Raw genomic sequence first — 19,821 nt, forward strand, 5'->3', positions numbered from 1 at the left:
CCATAACCATCTATCACTGAACAATGCTCAGACTTCTTTACCCTTCTCAAATTGCCTAAAGACAAATCCATCAGAAATGAATTGAAGCAAATGGCTGCTCCCAAGACAAGATAAAGTAATTAAGGGACATATCAGAGTACTTGTGATATCCCTGGTGCAGCATGACTAGTTTGCTACACTCCAGCTCAGTTTGTTGTTGGAGGGAGCATATTTTGCTAAGGTTGGACAAAATCTTCCTAAAACAGGTCTTGCAGGGGAGAACAAAGAGCTCATTAACTATAGCTTGTAGGCACGGCAGCAGAGGCACACCAGGGAGCTCCTTGGCAAGGTACTGGCAGTCAGGAATCCTGCTGTAGGCAGATCTCCAGACAAGGCTCAACCAAAAGGAGAGCCTTGCAAAGTGGACAATTCAAAACTCAGGTTTTCTGAATGCAAGTTTAAATCAGCACATTTTACATAAAGCCTGTGGCAATGTTTATCAAAGGTGAAATGCACAGTGTTGTCTCAAGGAAAAGGTGAGGACTTGTTAAAGAGTGTGGAAGCAAACATGCCCTGCTACTTTCAATGAGACTGCAGGCTGTTGTCATGTCTGACAACAAAACAGTTGATAAAAAAAGTTTTATTGCATTTTCTGAGCAAGTTGCATTGTTTTTCTTGTGCTAAGTTGGTGCCATGAGGACTAGGCTATAAAAACAATTCATACTTGTCTTTAGGAGGAAAGGCTTACAGTCTGATTTGTCTTAATTCTTTCATAAAGATGTCCCAACAAATAATCTCCTGGCTCAAATAAACTCTTGGCTAACTTGGAGCCTTCCCATGCTTATGTGAACCTTTAGGAAGTGATCTGAGTAGCTGTATCAATTGAAAAAGGGAAACTCAAGTTACAAATATCTTTGAAGGAAGCCCATGAAAGTTGTACTGCCATGGAGAAATAACTTGCAAGCACCTCATCTGAAAATGTACCCTCAGGTTTAAAATATGCTTCCTTTATTTAATGAATAAAGTTAAGACGAGGGAGACCTGGACACTTTCATGTGCCCTGTGTTTTCCTTAGAGAAAAAAAGAGAGGATTTTTTTTAGGTGCAGTACTGCATGATTAAAAAATAAAGCAGTTGAAAGTTTTTATTCAATCCCCATTAACTGAATAATCAGGTCTCTGGAGAGGAACATTTTTTGAAATACAAAAATGCAGAGAGCTAGAATGCATTCCCTTTTTTTGCCATGCATCTTTCATAAAAAAGTGTCTTGTGAGGAATCCAAGAGGATCCAGTGACACAGCACGGAGGGACAAGGTTAATTAAAGGTGGCTGCAGTTGTACAAAGATGTGCTGACAGGTGCCAACCCTGCCAAGTCAGACAGTCAGGGACAGTGACACCCCTGCACCAGAGGGTGCACGGCTGTGCTCAGTCACTTCCTTCACCATGAGGCTGTATTTTATATTTTATGCTGTATTTTACATCATGTTTGTTGCTCCTAAGCTGAATTGCACAAGATGGATAATGGAAAGATGTGAGAGTGTGGCTGTTACAGGCAGCTGTGTAATTTCTACCACAGAGATGCACCCCAAAGCCCAGGGGATCATGGCTGTAAACCCATGGTCCTACAAAACATTTCAGTGTTTTAAGCCTGAGTTCATGGCACTTTCTCTGAAAATGTGTTAATCCTTAAGTTGTCACGAATGCAAATGTCAAGCATTGCTTTTTCACAGTTCACTAAATTCATTAATACAATGAAAATAAACTGTACTGATCTGTCTAAATTTATCTACAGTTGACTTCACTTCCCATCACAAGGTAGCTATGACCCATCATGCAAATTAATTAAGTCTGCTCCTTGGACCATTTGTGTTTAGCAAATCAGCTGCTGAATTACCAATCCTTGCTTAAATGCATTACTTATTTTGAATCCTGCTAACAACTCTATTCAATATGGTTCATTGGCTCAAATATGCATATACTTATGTTTTAACAATGATAGTATTCACACAGTTCAACACTGTCATAAAAGCAATCTAGACCTATCCTGTGCAACATACTGCTTCTCTTACCAACATGTTTAAACTCAATAAAATAAAAATGTCTTTTTATGTTACAGAACATGCTCTGAAGCCCTGTCTAATAACTCATTAATACATGTTGCATTTAAGCATTTGGGCAAGATAAATACTTAGAAGATAAATTTCAAGTGGAATATTACAAAAATAATTTGTTGAAGCACTGATTAGCATTAGAATTGTTATATTTTAATTTTCTCGGTAAGATGCTTCTAATACAAATTTTATTGCAACCTTACATTGTTGAGTTTCATGACAGGTTGTTGCTCTTGGCAACAGTATTAATACATTGTAGAAGGCAACAATGAGAAAATTGTATTTTCATTTATGAACATTTCAGTTGTTTTCTTTCAATGCATATTGCTACAAAGTTGATTACAACTGGATTTTAAAGGTATAACAGGAATTAGATTGATGTGGACGCATGATAGTATTAGAAATACTATGTTTATGTTAGCTACAAGGCACTACAGTTTATTGCAATATCACTAATAAGATTAGAAGTCAAAAAGTGAGATCCTGACATGGAATTGCAACCTCTAGAAATTAAAGACCTGACCTCATAGAAATCCTTCTTCAAATCTCCTTATTATTATCAGTGCTCAGAGTAGGCACTAATTAGATGATTGTGGCATGGCATCTGCTCATGGCTATCCAGTTATTTTGGTGAGGAATTTTTTAAATAGATCAGACTTTTGAGGAACTGAATGGAACTCATCCAAAATCACAACCAAGTTGTGCAAATCGTTTAGCTCTTGTCAAGCTGTTTGTCAGAGCTTGCACCTTTAGATACTTCTTTCCTTTTCTTCCTGTGCAGAATTTAAATCAATTAGGGAATCCAGAGGCAATTATTAACAGAATATTGTACAGTGGGAATGCCATTTTAGGTTTGGGATCAACCTCTTACCTCTATGAACAAGGCTAAACACAAAAGAAAGAAATGTATCACTTAACAGAGAGAGTCCTCTTTATTCTTGTGGGCATCTTATCTCAAGGGTGACCACTAGAATCCTGTGGGTTTTTAGCTGATGCACTTCTTACAGTTCTCAACCTACTCCCCAGCTCCAACCCCCCTTTGCATTCTCTGTCCTCCCCCTCCTCAACTTGGTACTTCATCTTTATCACATTTACAACATTATCAACATTTTCTTTTTGTGTGCTTGTTCAGAAGATATTTAAGACATCATCTACCTATGTAACAATAGTAGTTGATTTGGAGAACAGCCAGGGATGCCATTGTAAAAGGAAGAAGTTGTGAAGTTACCAGGGAAAACTTCTCTGCTGTCCTCAAGCAAAATATTTCTGACAGATGTTACAGATTTTCAGTGCTTTGTTTTTTAGCTTCAATTCTTTCGCAGTCCTTTGTCTCTCAAAGGCTTTACTTTGAAGATATTCAAGCTTCAGTAAGCATAAATAATAAATAGACAAAGAAATAAAATCTCCAGACACTTGACTTACAGTCACACACCATTTCAGAATTAGTACCAATTATTAGGGAGGAAGTATGATCATTAATCTCTCAGGACTGATTGTCTGGTGAACACCAAGGTATCACTGGAACAGAAACAGCTGACAACTGGAATTGAAAATTTATATGGGTTTTGTATTAATAGTACAGCTTAGTAGACTTGCCATAGTACTTTCAGGTTAACTTATAGATAAGCCAGTTGTTGGATAGGCTATATGAAGTTTCCAAATATAAGGAATTTTTTTGTCCCTGATTGTGCAAATGTTTGAGGTTGGTCAGCTTTGCTGCAGTACCTGCACACAAACTCGAAGAACATGAAAAAGGCATCCCAATGTCGAACACAGTACAACGAATATGGTTCTTTAAATCTTACATTAACTCACCTGCTGCAGTCTCTTTGTTTGCAAATAGTTTATTGTCAACTGCTGAACTGATGTCAGAGAACACTTGTTCTTCATCTCTGTCTGCATCAAACTAAATTAAAAAAAATCAAAAGGAAAAGAAAAAGTTGACAATCAGACACTGCTTACCACTTGGCTGAACATCAACATGTACTGTGACTTCTCATCCCAAGCCTTCCTGATGGGGAGCCTTTCTGTTTCAATGTGTGCAGTCCATTGCTTTAGGTATGAATAATTTATATTTTGACTTTGATTTTCTAAACCATTTTGGCTATTTTTAATAGCCTGTCAGAAACAGAAACTAGCATAAAATAGACTTGTTCTCAGAGAATGAAGTTTCAAAGCAGAAGATAAAACTAGAAATGGAAATTATTTCTTCAATCATTGGATGGTTGAAAAAAATGTCAGCATAGAGACCAGAAATGGGATTACTTTGCTGTCACTTCTTTTTGGTGATTAGCATAATTAACTCTTTAAATTTGCAAGTGGAAAACTTTCAGCAACTTCCGAATAGTCTGAAACAAATTTTTGTGACATGTATGAGTTCTTCAAGTAGTTGAGTAAAACTCTTAAAATTCCCTACTTATAGAAAAGAGAGTTTTCCTCTCTCAATATCAGAAAGTGATATGACTTAATGATAAATAAATCAGGAAACAAAAGCGCCTTTAAAATGGCAAATTATTAATTTCTTGTGATTTAATTTTTTTTTTCATTTATTCTATCTTTTGCCTGATTCAGATTCTCCCAAGCTTTTTCTGGGCTCTGTCTGACAGGTTTCTTTTTATGTCCAGGTGACTGTGGCAGGGAGGAAGTTCTGTTACAGTGACATGTTTGACAGTGGGTTTGTGATTTTCCTTATAGCATTTATCAAGCTTTATTTATTTAGATGATCACATATTCAGATAGATAAGCCTACTATAAATATCAATACATGGAGTTTTGTGACTGGTTCTTGAAATGGAATTTGGTTTGATCCTGAAGACCACTCAGAAGTTCATCCTGCAGCAGTCACCATCTATCCAGGCAGATTTATCTAATGTCAAGAAAATCTTCTGCCATTTAGTGTTTGTATAACTAAGATAATTTTTAAAAAATTTCTAAAGCAGAAATTTGTTTGTGTTTACCTATTAGAGGGATTACGCTTGTGTCAAAACTGAGACTTGTGGAAGAACAGGTCTTAAATAAAGCTGTTAATATAACAGCTGTAAATAAAATAAAACTTTTGGGCAATTTATTATCGATACACAAAGAGCAGCTTTGGAATGTCCTTGTTGACAGAAAAAGAGTGCTCCTGATGTATGCAAGGGAAGACATGTATCATCTTTGCAGGTATGTGCATGCATAAAACCCAGTAATTTGTAATCAGTTTGTGTCTGATCATTATTGTGTAGGTCACACCACAGTTGGAGAGATGACAGACTTGCTTTCTCATCAGTAGCATTCCTCTGAATAATCCAGTTCACCGTGAAAAAACCACATGATCAATCTCAAAATGTTCTGAAGGTTCCAAGAATTTGAAACACCAACTTTCCTATTCAAAGAACACCAGCTGTGCTTCAGCATTCTGAAGAGTCTGGGCTTTGTAATGAAAGCTTATATTGTCACCCAAAGAAAACCAATTATTTGAAGCTTGCACATAGATTCACTTTCCCCTCACAAAATGAGAATTGTAATACCCTGAAGAACAGGAAGGCAAGGTAGCTTCCATGGAAAAATTTATTTTTAAAAGAAACTAACCTTGTGAATTCTGTACTTCACTGAAATGCTAAATATTTTAAAATTAAATTCTTTGGTAATTAGCGGAGGCTTGAATAAAAGACAAACAGTACTCAAACAGCCCTAGCCACAGAGAACAAACAGCAGTAAAACTTGTATTTTTAGCAGAACCTGTCTAAATCCATAGGTTGCTTTCCTTACTGAAAACAAATCCCTACTTGCTTCAATACATACCTCTTTGCAACTAAGTAATCTAGAGGTATTTTTATTGATGTCTCAGTTTAATTATAGTTGAGGCTTATGTTTTATAGAAGTGTAACTTTATTAAATATTAACTGTATTGTTGTCTGCATTTATATATACTTTGCCAGAGGTGCAGGAAGAAAAAAAGTGTTTCTTCCCTATGTGGCCAAAGAGGATTGAGGTCTGACCTTACTTTATGGCATTTCCCTCCATGAGGCACTAATGGTGTTTTTGTTCTATGCTGTCTCTGTTTTGATGGGAGAGGAAAAGATTAGGGATGACCTCAGTGGCCAAGAGCATCACATTTCTTTAAGAAACCAATCTAAATCTCTGACAGGTTTCACAAACCTTCCTAGAGTACATTTGGGGCTTTTACTTGGTTTAAATTTTTTTTTTAAAGTAAATGATGATTGGCTTAATGATGAATTTTCTGGAAAGTTGATCTCATTTTCACACAAGCATTGTTGAATTGCAGAATTTGTCACTGGCATGGTATTATATAAAAATGATGAAAAATATTTTCTAGATCTTCTGCATTGTAAATAATCCTCCGAGGGAATGCAGGTGGTTCTTGCTGCTTACAGAGAGAAAATAATTATTGTTTCTAAATAAGCATCTAACGATCCCAGCCAACAGAAGTAGTTCCACAAAAAAATTGTCTGAGTTATTGAAAATCGCAAATCTCCCTGGTCTATGATGATAAATGGAGGTTTTGTAATACCATGTATTGAGTTAATGAAAAGCATGCAGAATTTTTTCCTCACATCTGTCAGGGGACAAACATCAAATAAGCTGCAGTTAACGAGAATTTTGGGTGAAGGTGTCATTCAGCCTGGCACTGCTCTTTACAGACTGTTTCATGTCCAATGAAACTGCTGGTTTTTGCAAGTGGTTTATCTAAAACATTCCCAAAATAGGGGAAGATCACATTAGCCTTTCAAACTGCATTACAGGAAAGCTAGAAAGAAATCTGATTGTGGCAGACTTGCAGGGAATTCTTGTTTGTGCAGCTTGAAATAAAGTTAGAAATGGACAAAGCATAAAAAACCCCAAGCAAACTTGTAGTGAAATAACATTTACAACAGTAGATGAAAATGCCCTCTATTTTAGGACATGATGAAAAGGACAATGAAAAGAAAATAAGCCATGTCCAAATTAAACATAACATAATAGAACATAATATAACATAACATTGTGGTGCTTGGCACAGGAGTGAAAGCTCCTGGATATTTGATGCAGTGCCAGTATCTACAGCTGATAAACTAGAGGGACTTCCAGAGAGGTTATCACAATGATCATTTTCCTGTACCTTTCCACAGGAAAGAGAAATTTTAGAAGTTATTATATCCAGAAGACACAATTATAGGATGCAAGGATGAAGAGCATGTTAGACACATTCAGAATGGAAGCAAACAGCAAAATTTATACTGACATCACTGTATTTACTGCTTAATTTATCACAATTTGCAATGGATTCCCCATTATATGAAAATTTTTGATTATTCCCAAAAAGAAAAATATTTATAAAACTAAAATAGGATCTAATTCTGGGAAGTTGGCAGTATTGCTCTACTTAGCCAGAGCTGTCACTTCCAGTTTCATAATCCATTAACCAGATTCATGGAAGTGAAGCACAATCATTGTTTAGGAAGTGGACAAATTACCCATATATTATCTCCTGAAGTGAGGAACTATTTCTTCTTAAATTAAATTAAAAGGAGAAAACAGATACCACAGCTTTCCCATGATTTTAAGAGACACCTAGTTTAGAAGCCAGATTTCACCACTAAGTGTTGGTATTTTTGGTTGAAAAGTTGACAATCCTAGTAAAATAAGGAGATTGATAAGATTGATTTTCAGGTGGCAGCAGCTAGAAATGCAACAAGAACATACTATTATTATTCATATTGATTTAGGCAGGGATTTGCTCCTGAAGCATTGAAAACATATAAGAACTGGTTTTATTTTACCCTTAGTAATACTAAAATGTGAAGTGAGACACACCATTGAGGTATAGGTGCTGCTTTACCATTTTTGGACACCACACAGAAATCCCTTTATTATTGTTGTTCCATCCCTAGTTTGCTCCTCTTAATTGCTAAAATTGACTTGTGCAGTTACTTCTAGAGAACATAGAAAAATCAAAAGAAAAACACCAGCAACATGGGAAAACAGAAAAGAAATATGTGAGGAAAAATTTATAAGGTAGTATAATAACCATAGGGGTGCAGGAAAGAAAAATTAATTGAAGACTTGTATAGGAAAACCAATAAGCAGAGGCATTGGAATGAAGCTGGAATGTGCAGACTGGGAGTGCAGGGCACTATTACATTATTATAAACAGCATAGTATAATGTGATGCATTATATTATAAACAGTATAATATACATAATACTATTATAAAGTATTTTTAGTGATACAATTAAACAAAACAAAACAAAAAAATTCAAAACACCACTAAAGGGACATCAGGGAGAGATATTTCTCTCTAACCCATTCTCTATTTCAAATATTTTGATTCTTTTCCATCAAATACTCTGAAACCTCAGATTAATTTTTATATTATATTTTACCACATACAAAAAAAAACAGCCTACAACTGAAATTACACTAGAGCTCACCAATGATTTTTTTAAACATCATGCAATTAGCAGAGGTCACAAATTGGTATCTGGCAGAAGTTTAGAACAAAACTGAACAGGAGATATTAACACCACTATTACAATCCCAAGAAATACTTTGATTTATCTAAAATAAGCCTCTTAACACCTTATTTTTTTTACCACCGGAGTTCCAAAGAGGATTCATAAATAATTGCAGAGTCCTCATACGTCTCCCAGTAGTTTCTCAAGTTCCACTTGTATCTGAGGATCTATTGCTGTGAGTGCTACTTGTAAATGAGCACGGGGTGAATTTTTTCTATTTTTAAATTTTTTTTCACAACCCCCTTTCTTTTCATTTGGCAGTACATAAACAATGAAATTACTACAAAACACAGGCTTGGGGTGTGATTTTCTCTTATTTCATGCTAAACTCAACTACTTAGTGCCACGGCACACAAGTGTGGAGATGTGCCAGTTTCCCTCCCTTCACAGTACAACTGCTAAGCCAGCTTCCATACTTGGAATATTGAACAGCAATTGCAACAGCAAGGAAATGGTAACTCTCACCTGAAGAAACAACAGCAGCAGAAGTAATAGCCTGTCTTTGTACATTTATGTGGAGTAATGGCTTTTGATAGGCAGACAGAGGGAGAAGTTGAGTATGTATGCTGTGATCATTGGAGCAGCACCCTGACTTACACCAGTTTTCGGCTGATAATAATGAGTGCCCTGGGCAGTGTGGTGGCAAGAGATGATGGGAAAGGCACCGTGCAGTTACAGGCCCTCACAGAGCTGAAAACAGACAAACTAAAGCAGAGTTGGATTTGACTGGGGGTGAGGGGAGAAATTCATAATTTGGTGGCATGGTAACAGAAAATTATTGGACTTGAGAGGATGAAGCAATTGCTTGTTTAATAGGGAAGCTGATGGTGCCAGAGAGTGGATTTGGAACATATACATTTTTCATAACACTGAGATGCAAAGCCTTCCTGCCTGTGCATATATTAAAAAGCACTATTTGGTTAAATTTTTTCCCCAATAAGGATATTCATCTGGAAGGTTGGTGACTATTATGTGGAAAGCAAATTTATTGCTCTTTTAATATCACAATCATTTTTGCATCATGTTCTCCATTCCTTAGAGGGACTCTGAGCTTCCAGTAGGCATTTCCTCTACCATATTTGTATCTCTAACTCTGTTAACCTGAAATCAATTTAACATAGTCAGTAATAAACAATTTGAAACGTTTCAGCCATTTCTGTATACTACTATGACTCCTACCATAAATACTCTATTCATCTTGGAAATCATCATCAAGAATCAGAACTAGACAGCATATGCATTATTTCACATAGCATTTAAAAGGATGTGATTTGCATGTGTTTGTTCTGGGTTATCTGACTTTTCAGATAAGTTATTTCTAGCAGGAACTTTTCAAGCTGTAAATACAGCCAGCATCTCTGCATATAAACTCTGTGTGCATATTGACTTTGCAAATCACTGAAAACTTGCACCCTTGCATGTATTACATCTGTTCAGCAGCTTCTGTAGCAAAGCCAACTATATTAATTATTTTTGAAGATTAATTGAAACCAAATAAATGCTTTAGTATATGAGCATATAGAGATCTTTTCTACCTTGGAAGCACACTTTTCCTTATTTTAAAACATATACATTCCAGTGTTGGAGCTATTTTCATTATGTATTTACTTTTTAAAGGAAATTGCTTTTAAAGAGGCAAATGGTATTACAAAGAAACAGAACAGTAGTGTGGAGCATCCAGACAGATCACTTCTGAAGAGCTTGGATGGAAAACTTAATTATGGTCTGAGTTAGGAGATGCTCCATGAATTAATTTTTACTGTGTTCCTGTAGAACCCAGGAAAACATTCAGCCTGAGGGAGAAATCATCTTACTCTCTACCTCCACTGGGTTTAGAATAAATTGGTTGATTTTCACTTTAATGCACCTAACCCCAAAGGAAGGGGAAAGACATTACTGATTACAGAGAGCCAGGTATGACTCGAAGCTGTCCAAATCCTCACACAGCTTTAAGAACCCTCTGTGCCTTAGCTTGCCTTTCTTATTTACCAGAGCTCAGTGATGCTGCAACAATGAAGCATCAATGTAAAATTCAGTATTTTGAAATGTAGACAAAGGGCAGAGAGGTACAAACAAATGGCATGAAGCTCAGTCAATAAAAGTTGTAATTGTCACTTTTCTTTATACAGCTCAGGGACATTAGAGAAAGATCTAGAATTACCCAGCTCTTCCCCTCATGCCTTTGGTTTTTCTTTCCACAATAATAATGCTTGTCTTCCAGTAGTTTTTTTCCACCTTTATCTATGAAGACTTCTATGGGGTTTGTACATCTCCTTGTTCTTCAGGCTGCACTCTTTAGGAATAAACCAGTTAAGGATCAGTTTCTACAGTGCAATTCTCTTATTTCTTCTACTGAAATATTCACATTTCTAGAGCACCTAGTTCAGTGAAACAGCTCTGATCACCAGTATCCTCAAATAAATGCTTTCCTCCATGCCCTTTTTTTCTGCTAATATTGACTGCAACAGCACTTCTCAGTCAGAATGAGCCCTATAACTAAATGACATTAACCAGTATGTTTGTGTGCAGAGAGACTTCCTGATTAAATGCTTTGAAAAATATCTGTTTCCCCTTGCCTATAGAGCTCCTGTGTCACTCTTCCTTTTGTTTAAAACAAAACCAAATAATTTTCTAGCATGAGTTCCCACAGCATGTACAAATCACAGGCACCCTGAATAAATACACAGTGACACTGGCTTCCCCAAAAGGTCCAAGGAGCAACAACTGCAATTCAAATAAGAAAACAAAAAATTTAGAAAAACTTACAAATAAAAGACATTTCTTCATATAAATACTATTTTCTTCTATTGACAGTTGGCAATTTATTTCAAAGAAACACACTGATGCCTACTGCCAAATATAGCCAAATATTTCCCTCTCAAGATCAATAGTATTTCTAATGTTGGCTTTTGTGGAAGAGATTTTGAATGAAAAATACTAAAATATTGTTGTCTGATCTTTTACTATTAGATGACTTCATAAAAATTACTACAAAAAATAATTTTTCTCTATGTATCATCACAATTTTTTAAGGAAGAATGCTACCATCTGAAAGCTAACAAAAAATATCCTGAGTTAATTTCAGCTGCAAATTTAGCCAGTTATTCAAGCACGAGGACTAATGACTCAGCTGCAAGAACAAGCATAGGGTAAAACCATAGGCTTAAACATTGGAGGATGTGGGTGTTTCATATGCAAAATCTGCATTTTGATTCAAGAAATAATGTGACATTTTTAGTCATCCAAGACCTTAGCAACACAAATAATTTCATCTTCAATAGTTGTAGCTCTTCAAAATGGAATTTCACACTGTAAGAACTGGAAAGTTTGAAAATCTTTGGCTTTTCTATTTTCCTTGGAAAACAAAAATAAATTTTAATTCCCAGTCACACAGTTCCTGTGTATTTAACAAAATTCTGATCCAGGAGAAGAAGCATTTCCACTGGTGGTCTCTAAACTAATAAACTTCAGAAATGGTATTGGAATCCTTGATAGTAAGCCCTGCCTTGATTATCTCAAGCTAAAAAGTACTAATTTTTCATGAAACAAATTATTTATCTCAAAAAGTAGGACTCATATCAAACAGGATAATATTCAGCAGATGTCAGTCTGAGCTCAGGATGGGCTCATAAAGCCAACTTCAAATTGTGCTGCTGCAGGAAGGATATGAATTTGTTTCCTGCAGCAAGAAGTGAGCCACTGCTATTTTAATTTCTGTACCAGTAAGTTCTGTTTTAACATCTAAATTATTGGAGCATGTTGTTTCAGAGCAAAAGGAGACTACTTGATTTATAAATGAAAGCTGGCAAGCTAAGGAGATACTGACAGAAACTATTGCTTTAGTCATCATGGAATATGACATTCTTGCATCCAGCATGTATTTTTTGGAAACAAATGTAGGACAAAATCCCACATGATCCTGTAGGCTGAAAGCATTTTTTAAATATCATAAAACATGTGGATGAAGTAGAACTGATTGACATAATTCATTTAACTTTTTTCAAGCTTTTGACAATATTTCTTTCTAGAGGCTATTAAATGAAATATAATTTTAGGGAAGCCCTAACTAATATAATTAATTGATTTTTAAAAGCCTGATAAATGTCCAAGAAATGTCTTGGCACAGAGAATGGCCAATGGATTGATCGGAAAACTGGAAAGTACGAATCAGAAAAATCACCCTCACTATGAAAACTAAATCTGAGAAGGGATGGTGATGTGGAAAAGAAATGCATGTAATGTGACTATAATGTGTGCTGCAGGAGAAAGATGAAAAAGAGGCCAAGAAAGATCAAAATGAAGGCTCTGTAAGCTTTCTTTATTAGAATTTCATAACTCCCTTTGGCTGTTTGTTTGAGCTAAGTGCTTTACAGAATGGCTGAAACTCCAACACTTTGGGGTCTAATACCATAGTTAGTATTAAAACATTGTTAAATAATTCGTTACAAAAGCAAGCTATTGAGTATTCATATAACATTATCTATAAAAACTGCTACAACTGACTTTTCCTTCAATTTATGCAGTAAATTAGAGCTTTTGATATTCTAAACCAGAATCCACCACATTTACTGAAACATAATTATTTTATAATTGGGGATTTTCTCTGTATTAAAATAGTTTTGGCTACTGCTCTCCACCACCACAGTTCCTTCACCACTGCTCTGTGTTTCTGCTGGATGAGAATATTGTGTTGTTCTTCACACTGTGGTTGTTTGGTTGTTTTCAATGTCACCTGCTAAAAGAAATATCTGTGAAACTTCCACTCTTCCATTTGCTGCCTAGTGTTAGTATGGGTATTTCTGACACTTTCAGCCTTTGATTGCTTTGGCAGAATAAGCTCAATCTTGCAGCTGCATAGTAATATTCATTTCTGCTGGGGTCTCAGCAAAATTACAAAATTAAATGCATTCAAAGTGTTTGTAATATAAACCAGCTAAAAGTACACAGAAGGTCTGCCTCTCTGTCAACTTTCCCCAGTGTTCTAGTAATGACTGGGACTCAAACAGTGACTAGAAATAGTGGCTTTAGAAATTTTAGCAACTGTATGTTGTTTTTTATTTACCTCAAGATAACGAATGCATGATTTATGTTTGCCCTTATTATTAAAATTTTACTAATGTTAAAAATATTACTAAAACCATTCATGTGATCCAGAGGGAACAGCATAGGCTCTGGACCTGGCACTTACAGACTTTGGAAAACAGGAACTTAGTGCTTGGTGTTAATACATTCAGCAAATGTAAGAAGTTCTAGAAGCAATTTGTAGGGCTAGAACAAATTTATTACTAAGTTTTTTGACATTTAGTTTTGATTACTTCAATATGTTTAAGCCTTCATTTATTTATCTTCCACTTCACTTCCTTTCTGTTTACAATTCTTATTAAATAGAACACATTAAAGAAATTGAAGGTTTGTTTACTTTTGTAGTGAAACTACTTTAAGTTGAAAACAAAATCTGCCTGACACATCCCAGCTTTTTTGCATGTGAAAGAGATTGGGGGAATTTATGTACCTACTCTTCCACGTGATTTAAGCTGTATTGAGATAGAAAATAAATATTTTGAATGTTCCTTTCTCTTTCTAAAACTTTTTTGCTTTAATTTTGAATAAAATTAGTTGCATAATCTGACAGTAAACATATGTTTTAACAAAAAAAAAAAATAAAATGGGGTCCCACTGAAAATCTCTTAATTAATAATCACTACTATAATTCCAATTCTCTCCTTTAAATTTTTTAAATCTTACAATCTCTTGTAACTCTTACAGAGTATTATATCAAAGGTAAATTATTTTTTTCACCCTAAGGATCACCATCTTCTCCAACAGGCATGATCAATGTTATGCAGGAAGGTATCAATACTCATTTCATCTAAAAGTGGACTTGTGATAATTTATAGAACCAACAACAAGATTTGCAGAGTTTTCAAGGCAGTTCAGATATGCTAGTTCTTAAAATTAGTTTTCTAAAACTAGTTCAAATAATGACTATATTTCATACAGCCATTATTGCTACAAAATTTCCTTTAGTTTCTACTATAGTATTCTAGTTCCCAGAAACTTTCAGAAGTCATTGTAAAAACTTCCAGAGAACTGTAATCTCTTACTTGATTCTATTAGTTTTGAGAGTAGTCTCTACTAAAAAAGAAGAAAAGTTATTTGGAGGCAGATCCCAGTTACTTGTAAAGCTTATTCTCTATTAAAATTATGCCAAGGGAGATGGAGACTAAAGACAAATGCTTCATAAAACAGAAGATCTTGTAGACCCTTCTACACTGAACAGAATAGCCCCTGTTTCTTTAAAGTCCCTTCAGTGGATCTCAGAGGTTGCTGGCCTCCTCCTCCCTCCCGGGAGTCAGGATTCTGCAGAGAGCCCATTAGCTGCTGTCTCTGCAAGCACTTGCTGTTGCATACCAGCCAATTTAGCTCAACACTCTTCTGCCTTGTGAAATGAGACCCTTGGTACTTCCCTGTATTTCAGTTACAGTAGGTTCCCTACATACCCTTCTCTTGGACCAGTACACTTCTGTAAATACAGAAATAGTCTCTGAAGCTCTCTACGTGCTTACTCTCATCCGTACTCCAGCGAAGACATTCTCACAAGCTTCTATTCTTGCCTAAGACTTTTTTATTTGTCCTTTTTCATCCTCAAGCCAAATCATATACTCAAAAAAGATTAGATTTAGATCTTGTTTCATATGTCAAATATCAGTTATCTTCTAGTAAATCTTTTTCCAAGGCACTTTAAAAAAATAATTGTAAAGGTCCCCATGCTTGTACAATTCATGGGGGAAAAGGGAATCCTACAGTTTTGTTTTAACTTTTCTCAATGTAAATAGAGCAACTGTAACCTTCAACCCTAAATAATAATTAATATTTACAAGGTATGTTATCAGATTGGGGTTATAACAAGCTGTTGTGCAGCCTTAAAAAGAAGCTATGAAATAAATTCTTTCTAAAATTCCCACTAAGATGAGTGGTTGTTAAGCTCACGGTTTCATCAGAGGCATCTTTCCAAGAAACACTGATTTTCTGTTTCTGTTTCCAAGTGCTGACCTAACCTATGAGAGAATACCCAAATTTGTTTAACTTATTCTCTATTACGCTCACCCTACTTAATTTAGTGATTTTTCTGAGGAGTGGTCTCCTGGCTGTAGTTCAAGGACATAATGAATAGTCCTTAAAACCGAACTCATTTCAGAATTCACATGGCTCCTGACCCTCTTTCTAAAGATCAAGAGATATGAAGGAACATGAACTGCATAAATGTAGAAAATCCTCTGTTCACAGTACTGGAACTGAGCTCATTTGTGTCTTGCAACCCATGAAGAGGGTCAGAGATGAAAGCTAACGTACCCACAAAACCTTTACTGGCCTTTACAGCAGATTGGGGTGACATACAGAGCCTGACAAAGAGCAGAGAGAACGTTTTTGCAAAAGAAACAGAAATTACCTGCCTTGGGGTTATGTGAATCTGTATTATGTAGAATCGGTATGGTGAAATTCTTGCAGTAAGATGCAGATACACAGAGGTTTGCTGAATATTTTTTTCCGATGTCTTAGGGACCAATAAATTTAATAAACAACTTGACTAAGAGCTGTATTGCCCATATTCTAGGTTCCCTTTTAGTAAGGACTCTGCATTTAGAGACAAGTCTGCTCTTTTCAGTAAAGCAGACCAAAAAAAGCCCAGAAGGTAGGACATGGCAGGAAACTAGGAAAGTATATTTTCCAATTGACTAATTGGCATCTGGCAGTGGTAAGAGAGGGAGATGACCTTGGCATTATAAAAAACTACAGTTCTACCAAAATACAATGGATGGTATAATACAATAAAAGACAAGACCTGGCATGCTATACAGAGCAGAGAATTTTGAAGTACTGGTTTGAAAACATGAATGTGAAGCTTCAATTTGACATTCTGCTTAAAGACTGGAGGAGAAATTCAGTGGAGTACATAATGAAAAAATGTTAAGACTTGCCTAAAAACAATGTAGTTTTAGCAATTTTATTTTTAACAGATCAAGGGGTAGCATATGTATGAACAATCCCAGATATAAATAACTGGTTGTAGCAAGTTACAGTGAAAAGATGCCACATTTTGTGCATTAAATTCTTTATTTCTTTTACTGCGACTGGTATGACTGACTGTTGGCACAAAAAGAGATGAACAGTTGAGAATGGAAAGAACAGTTCTTCCTCCACAGAAAATGACAATAATTTTGACTTCAGTGTTAAAGTTGTGTCTTGTGAGGCTTCTTTTCCTGTTTTATTATTTAAGTAGATCACTGAATTGCAGAATGTGATATGATGGCAACAAAGTAAACAGATAGTTGTATCCACTCGCCAGTAATGAAACAAACTGCAGTACCATGTAAGATGGAAAGATACAAATGCTAACCCTGGAAGTAGGAAAGATGCTAACTGAGCCAAAGGATACAGAAGCATATGTAGTTATAGCAAAGACAACCACACAGGATTCACAAGAGAGTCTCTGCCAGGAATTTTAGGTTATGTCTACATGGTAAAAAGTGATGCTGTGAAAAGATGCTCATGCTAACACTAAATAATGTACCAAGTTACAAGAAACACAAAATAGTCATATTAGTGGTTATCTGATGTGTAAGTATCAGTGACTGTAAGGAGCAAAGATATATTACTTCAGTGAAGTGCTGAGTTGACACAATACTGGTCTTTTCCTAATTACTCTTTAGCTTCATTAGGAAAAATAAAAAGTCCTCCAAACAGCTATCAGAAGTGCTCAAAAGGATAATCTGCAATGGGGAAAATGCCCAAAGGGAAAAGCTGTAGCTCTCTAGTGCAGTGTGTACCCTGAGTCACGCAATGGATGAGTAACTTTTGAGTTTTCTCAGTTCTCCACTAACACTGTAGCTGCATCCAACCCTGTTAAGCTTAAATAAGACTGGAGAAAAATGCCAGAAGCCCATAATGTTAAGAGCATCAGACTCTGCTGACAGGTTTGACACTCAAATGGCTTCCATCATTACAATACTTGAGCATTCACAAATCTCAATAAATGTATCTTTATGATGCATTAAAAAACAAGAAATTGGAACATTTTAGGTATCTCCTCTCTTTCAGGGACATCTACAAAAAACAAAGAACAGGAGTAAATGCTTAAATAATCCCAGAAATGTACTAGATTGGATTTCTAGAGGCCAGTTCACTCACTCTCATTTTGTCCTTTGAATCAAAGTTGAGAATAATATGGCAGAAAAAACATTCAGTTGCCGCTTTCATAAGGAAACAGAAACAGCTAACAACATCTTATGATAACAACTAAGATGCTATAAGCAATGATAGATTCAGAAAATAAAGATGTTAAACACTGGGACTGTAGAGCACAAGCTATCAGATGTAATAACATTTTAATAGGAGTGTGAGTGTGAGTGCTGAAAGACCATCTCGATTCTACTGAAGTAGCAACTTTCATGAGTTAATATGCAAATTTTCTCCACCAAATGACAGCAAAGTGGTTTTGCCATAAAATCAGGAAGTCACTGACTATGAACTTTTCATTGGTAGGAAGATCCACTGGTGGCTATTAGAGCTGGAAATCACTAATGAAACTTTGGGTAAGAAATTGGTTTTTTATTGTTTACAGCAATGCAGGGCTGAAATGCAGCTTTGGTTCTTCAGCTGGATGTTCACAAAATCAGCTGTGGTTCAGGATGGGAAAATTTGCTTATGGAAGATAAATATTCTTGATTCAATACAAAGAGTCTTCCCAGGGAAGAGATATTTTTCCAATCTAGTTTCTTAATATATCTCATCTAAATAAGAAAAATTAATCTCCTTTAAGCATCACTTTAACTACAAGAATGATATTACAAACTGCTATTCATCCAAAGGACACAGCTTAATTACCTTAAGATGAACTGTTTAAAATAACTCGAAGAATATTTAGGACATGTTATTTTAAACATCTCCTACAGTTCATTCCTCTGCATGATAACTTGGCTTAATTACTTATCTCAGTTTTAGTTTCAGATCTGTAAAAAAACAGTCTGTTAATTTTGAACATGCATCAGCTTTCACAGTGCCAGAAATGGATAAAATCTGGGATAGTATGGCTGTCAAAACCAGTATTCCCTGTCTCTTTCTGGAGTTCCCAAATCAGCTTGGCCCATGCACTCATCACTGCCTAATTCTATAGCCAGAGGGGTCAAAATTTATTTCTTTTTTTTCAAATTTGTCTGCTTTATTCAAGCCACTGGGTGTACAAAAGGCAGGGAAGCTTTCAAAAAAGCTGGTATTTATTTAAATTATCATACTTCCAAAGTTAGAAAAGAGCATAGTGTTGCACTAATACTATTCACCTCAGCAAAGAATTTTTACCCTCAAGGTTTTTCTGCACACTTCTATGTACACAGATGGCAAGTTTCCATCCTTGGTCATTCTCTGGCAGACATGGGTATTTCTGATATACTTGTTGACATAAAACATAAAATGGGAGACTGAAAATATTTGAAGCTTGGAAGTGTTTATGGTGTACATGCTTCTATATATGCACAAATTATTCATGTATCGTTCCCATATAAAATGTGCATATATTTACAAACAGTTAGTTTACACTCATTTAATCTAAAATTCATTTATGGACCCTCTTGGTATATTCTTCAAAATCTCACAAAACAGTAACACTTAAAAAGTGTTGAGACACAGTGTAAAACCTAGCAGTGATTAGAACATGTGTAAACTTTCTCTAGTTCAGCAATTTTACAGAAAACAGTTCCAGGTTCTTGCTCACAGCCCAGGTTTTCTGCAAAAGGGCTATCAAATATAGGAGAGACACAGAAAACCTTAATTTTCAGTAACAGCTTTCCATGACTGAAAAGCTCTGGTTACTTGTTTCAATCTTCAACTTACTTTTCACTGCTTTGAATCGTCAGAAAATGAAAATGTGATAGTCATTATTTCCTAACCCACTTCTAATTTTTCCTCTACAGAAATTTTAATATTATTATATAACCATACCATAGACATTCATGGAGCTTGATAAAGATTAACGATACAGTAAAACAGAGAAAGACTCTTGAGTCTCAAACATAACCTCTGGTCTCAAGGTTCCCACAAGCAGCTGCTGAAATTCCCTGTTTCATTTGTAAAAGTCCTAAAACATTGAACCTTTGCTCCAGATGCTCCAGACTATCTGGGTTCCTCTTTGCTTGTCCATTTGGTCATGCCCAAGAAGCCAGAAGTACTCTGAGGATCCT

General features: G+C 35.6%; 1 protein-coding gene across 1 annotated transcript in view; it reads right to left on the reverse strand.

The window, feature by feature from the left end:
* The window catches only part of AK5 (adenylate kinase 5), an 83,051-nt gene that overhangs the window by 39,261 nt on the left and 23,969 nt on the right, over positions 1-19,821 (reverse strand). The window contains exon 7 of the mRNA XM_079313357.1: positions 3,906-3,996. Coding sequence (XP_079169483.1) covers positions 3,906-3,996 — 91 coding nt within the window. The remainder of the gene's footprint in view (positions 1-3,905; positions 3,997-19,821) is intronic.

Source organism: Erithacus rubecula (genome assembly GCF_903797595.1).
Source record: "Erithacus rubecula genome assembly, chromosome: 10".
NCBI lineage: Eukaryota > Metazoa > Chordata > Aves > Passeriformes > Muscicapidae > Erithacus > Erithacus rubecula.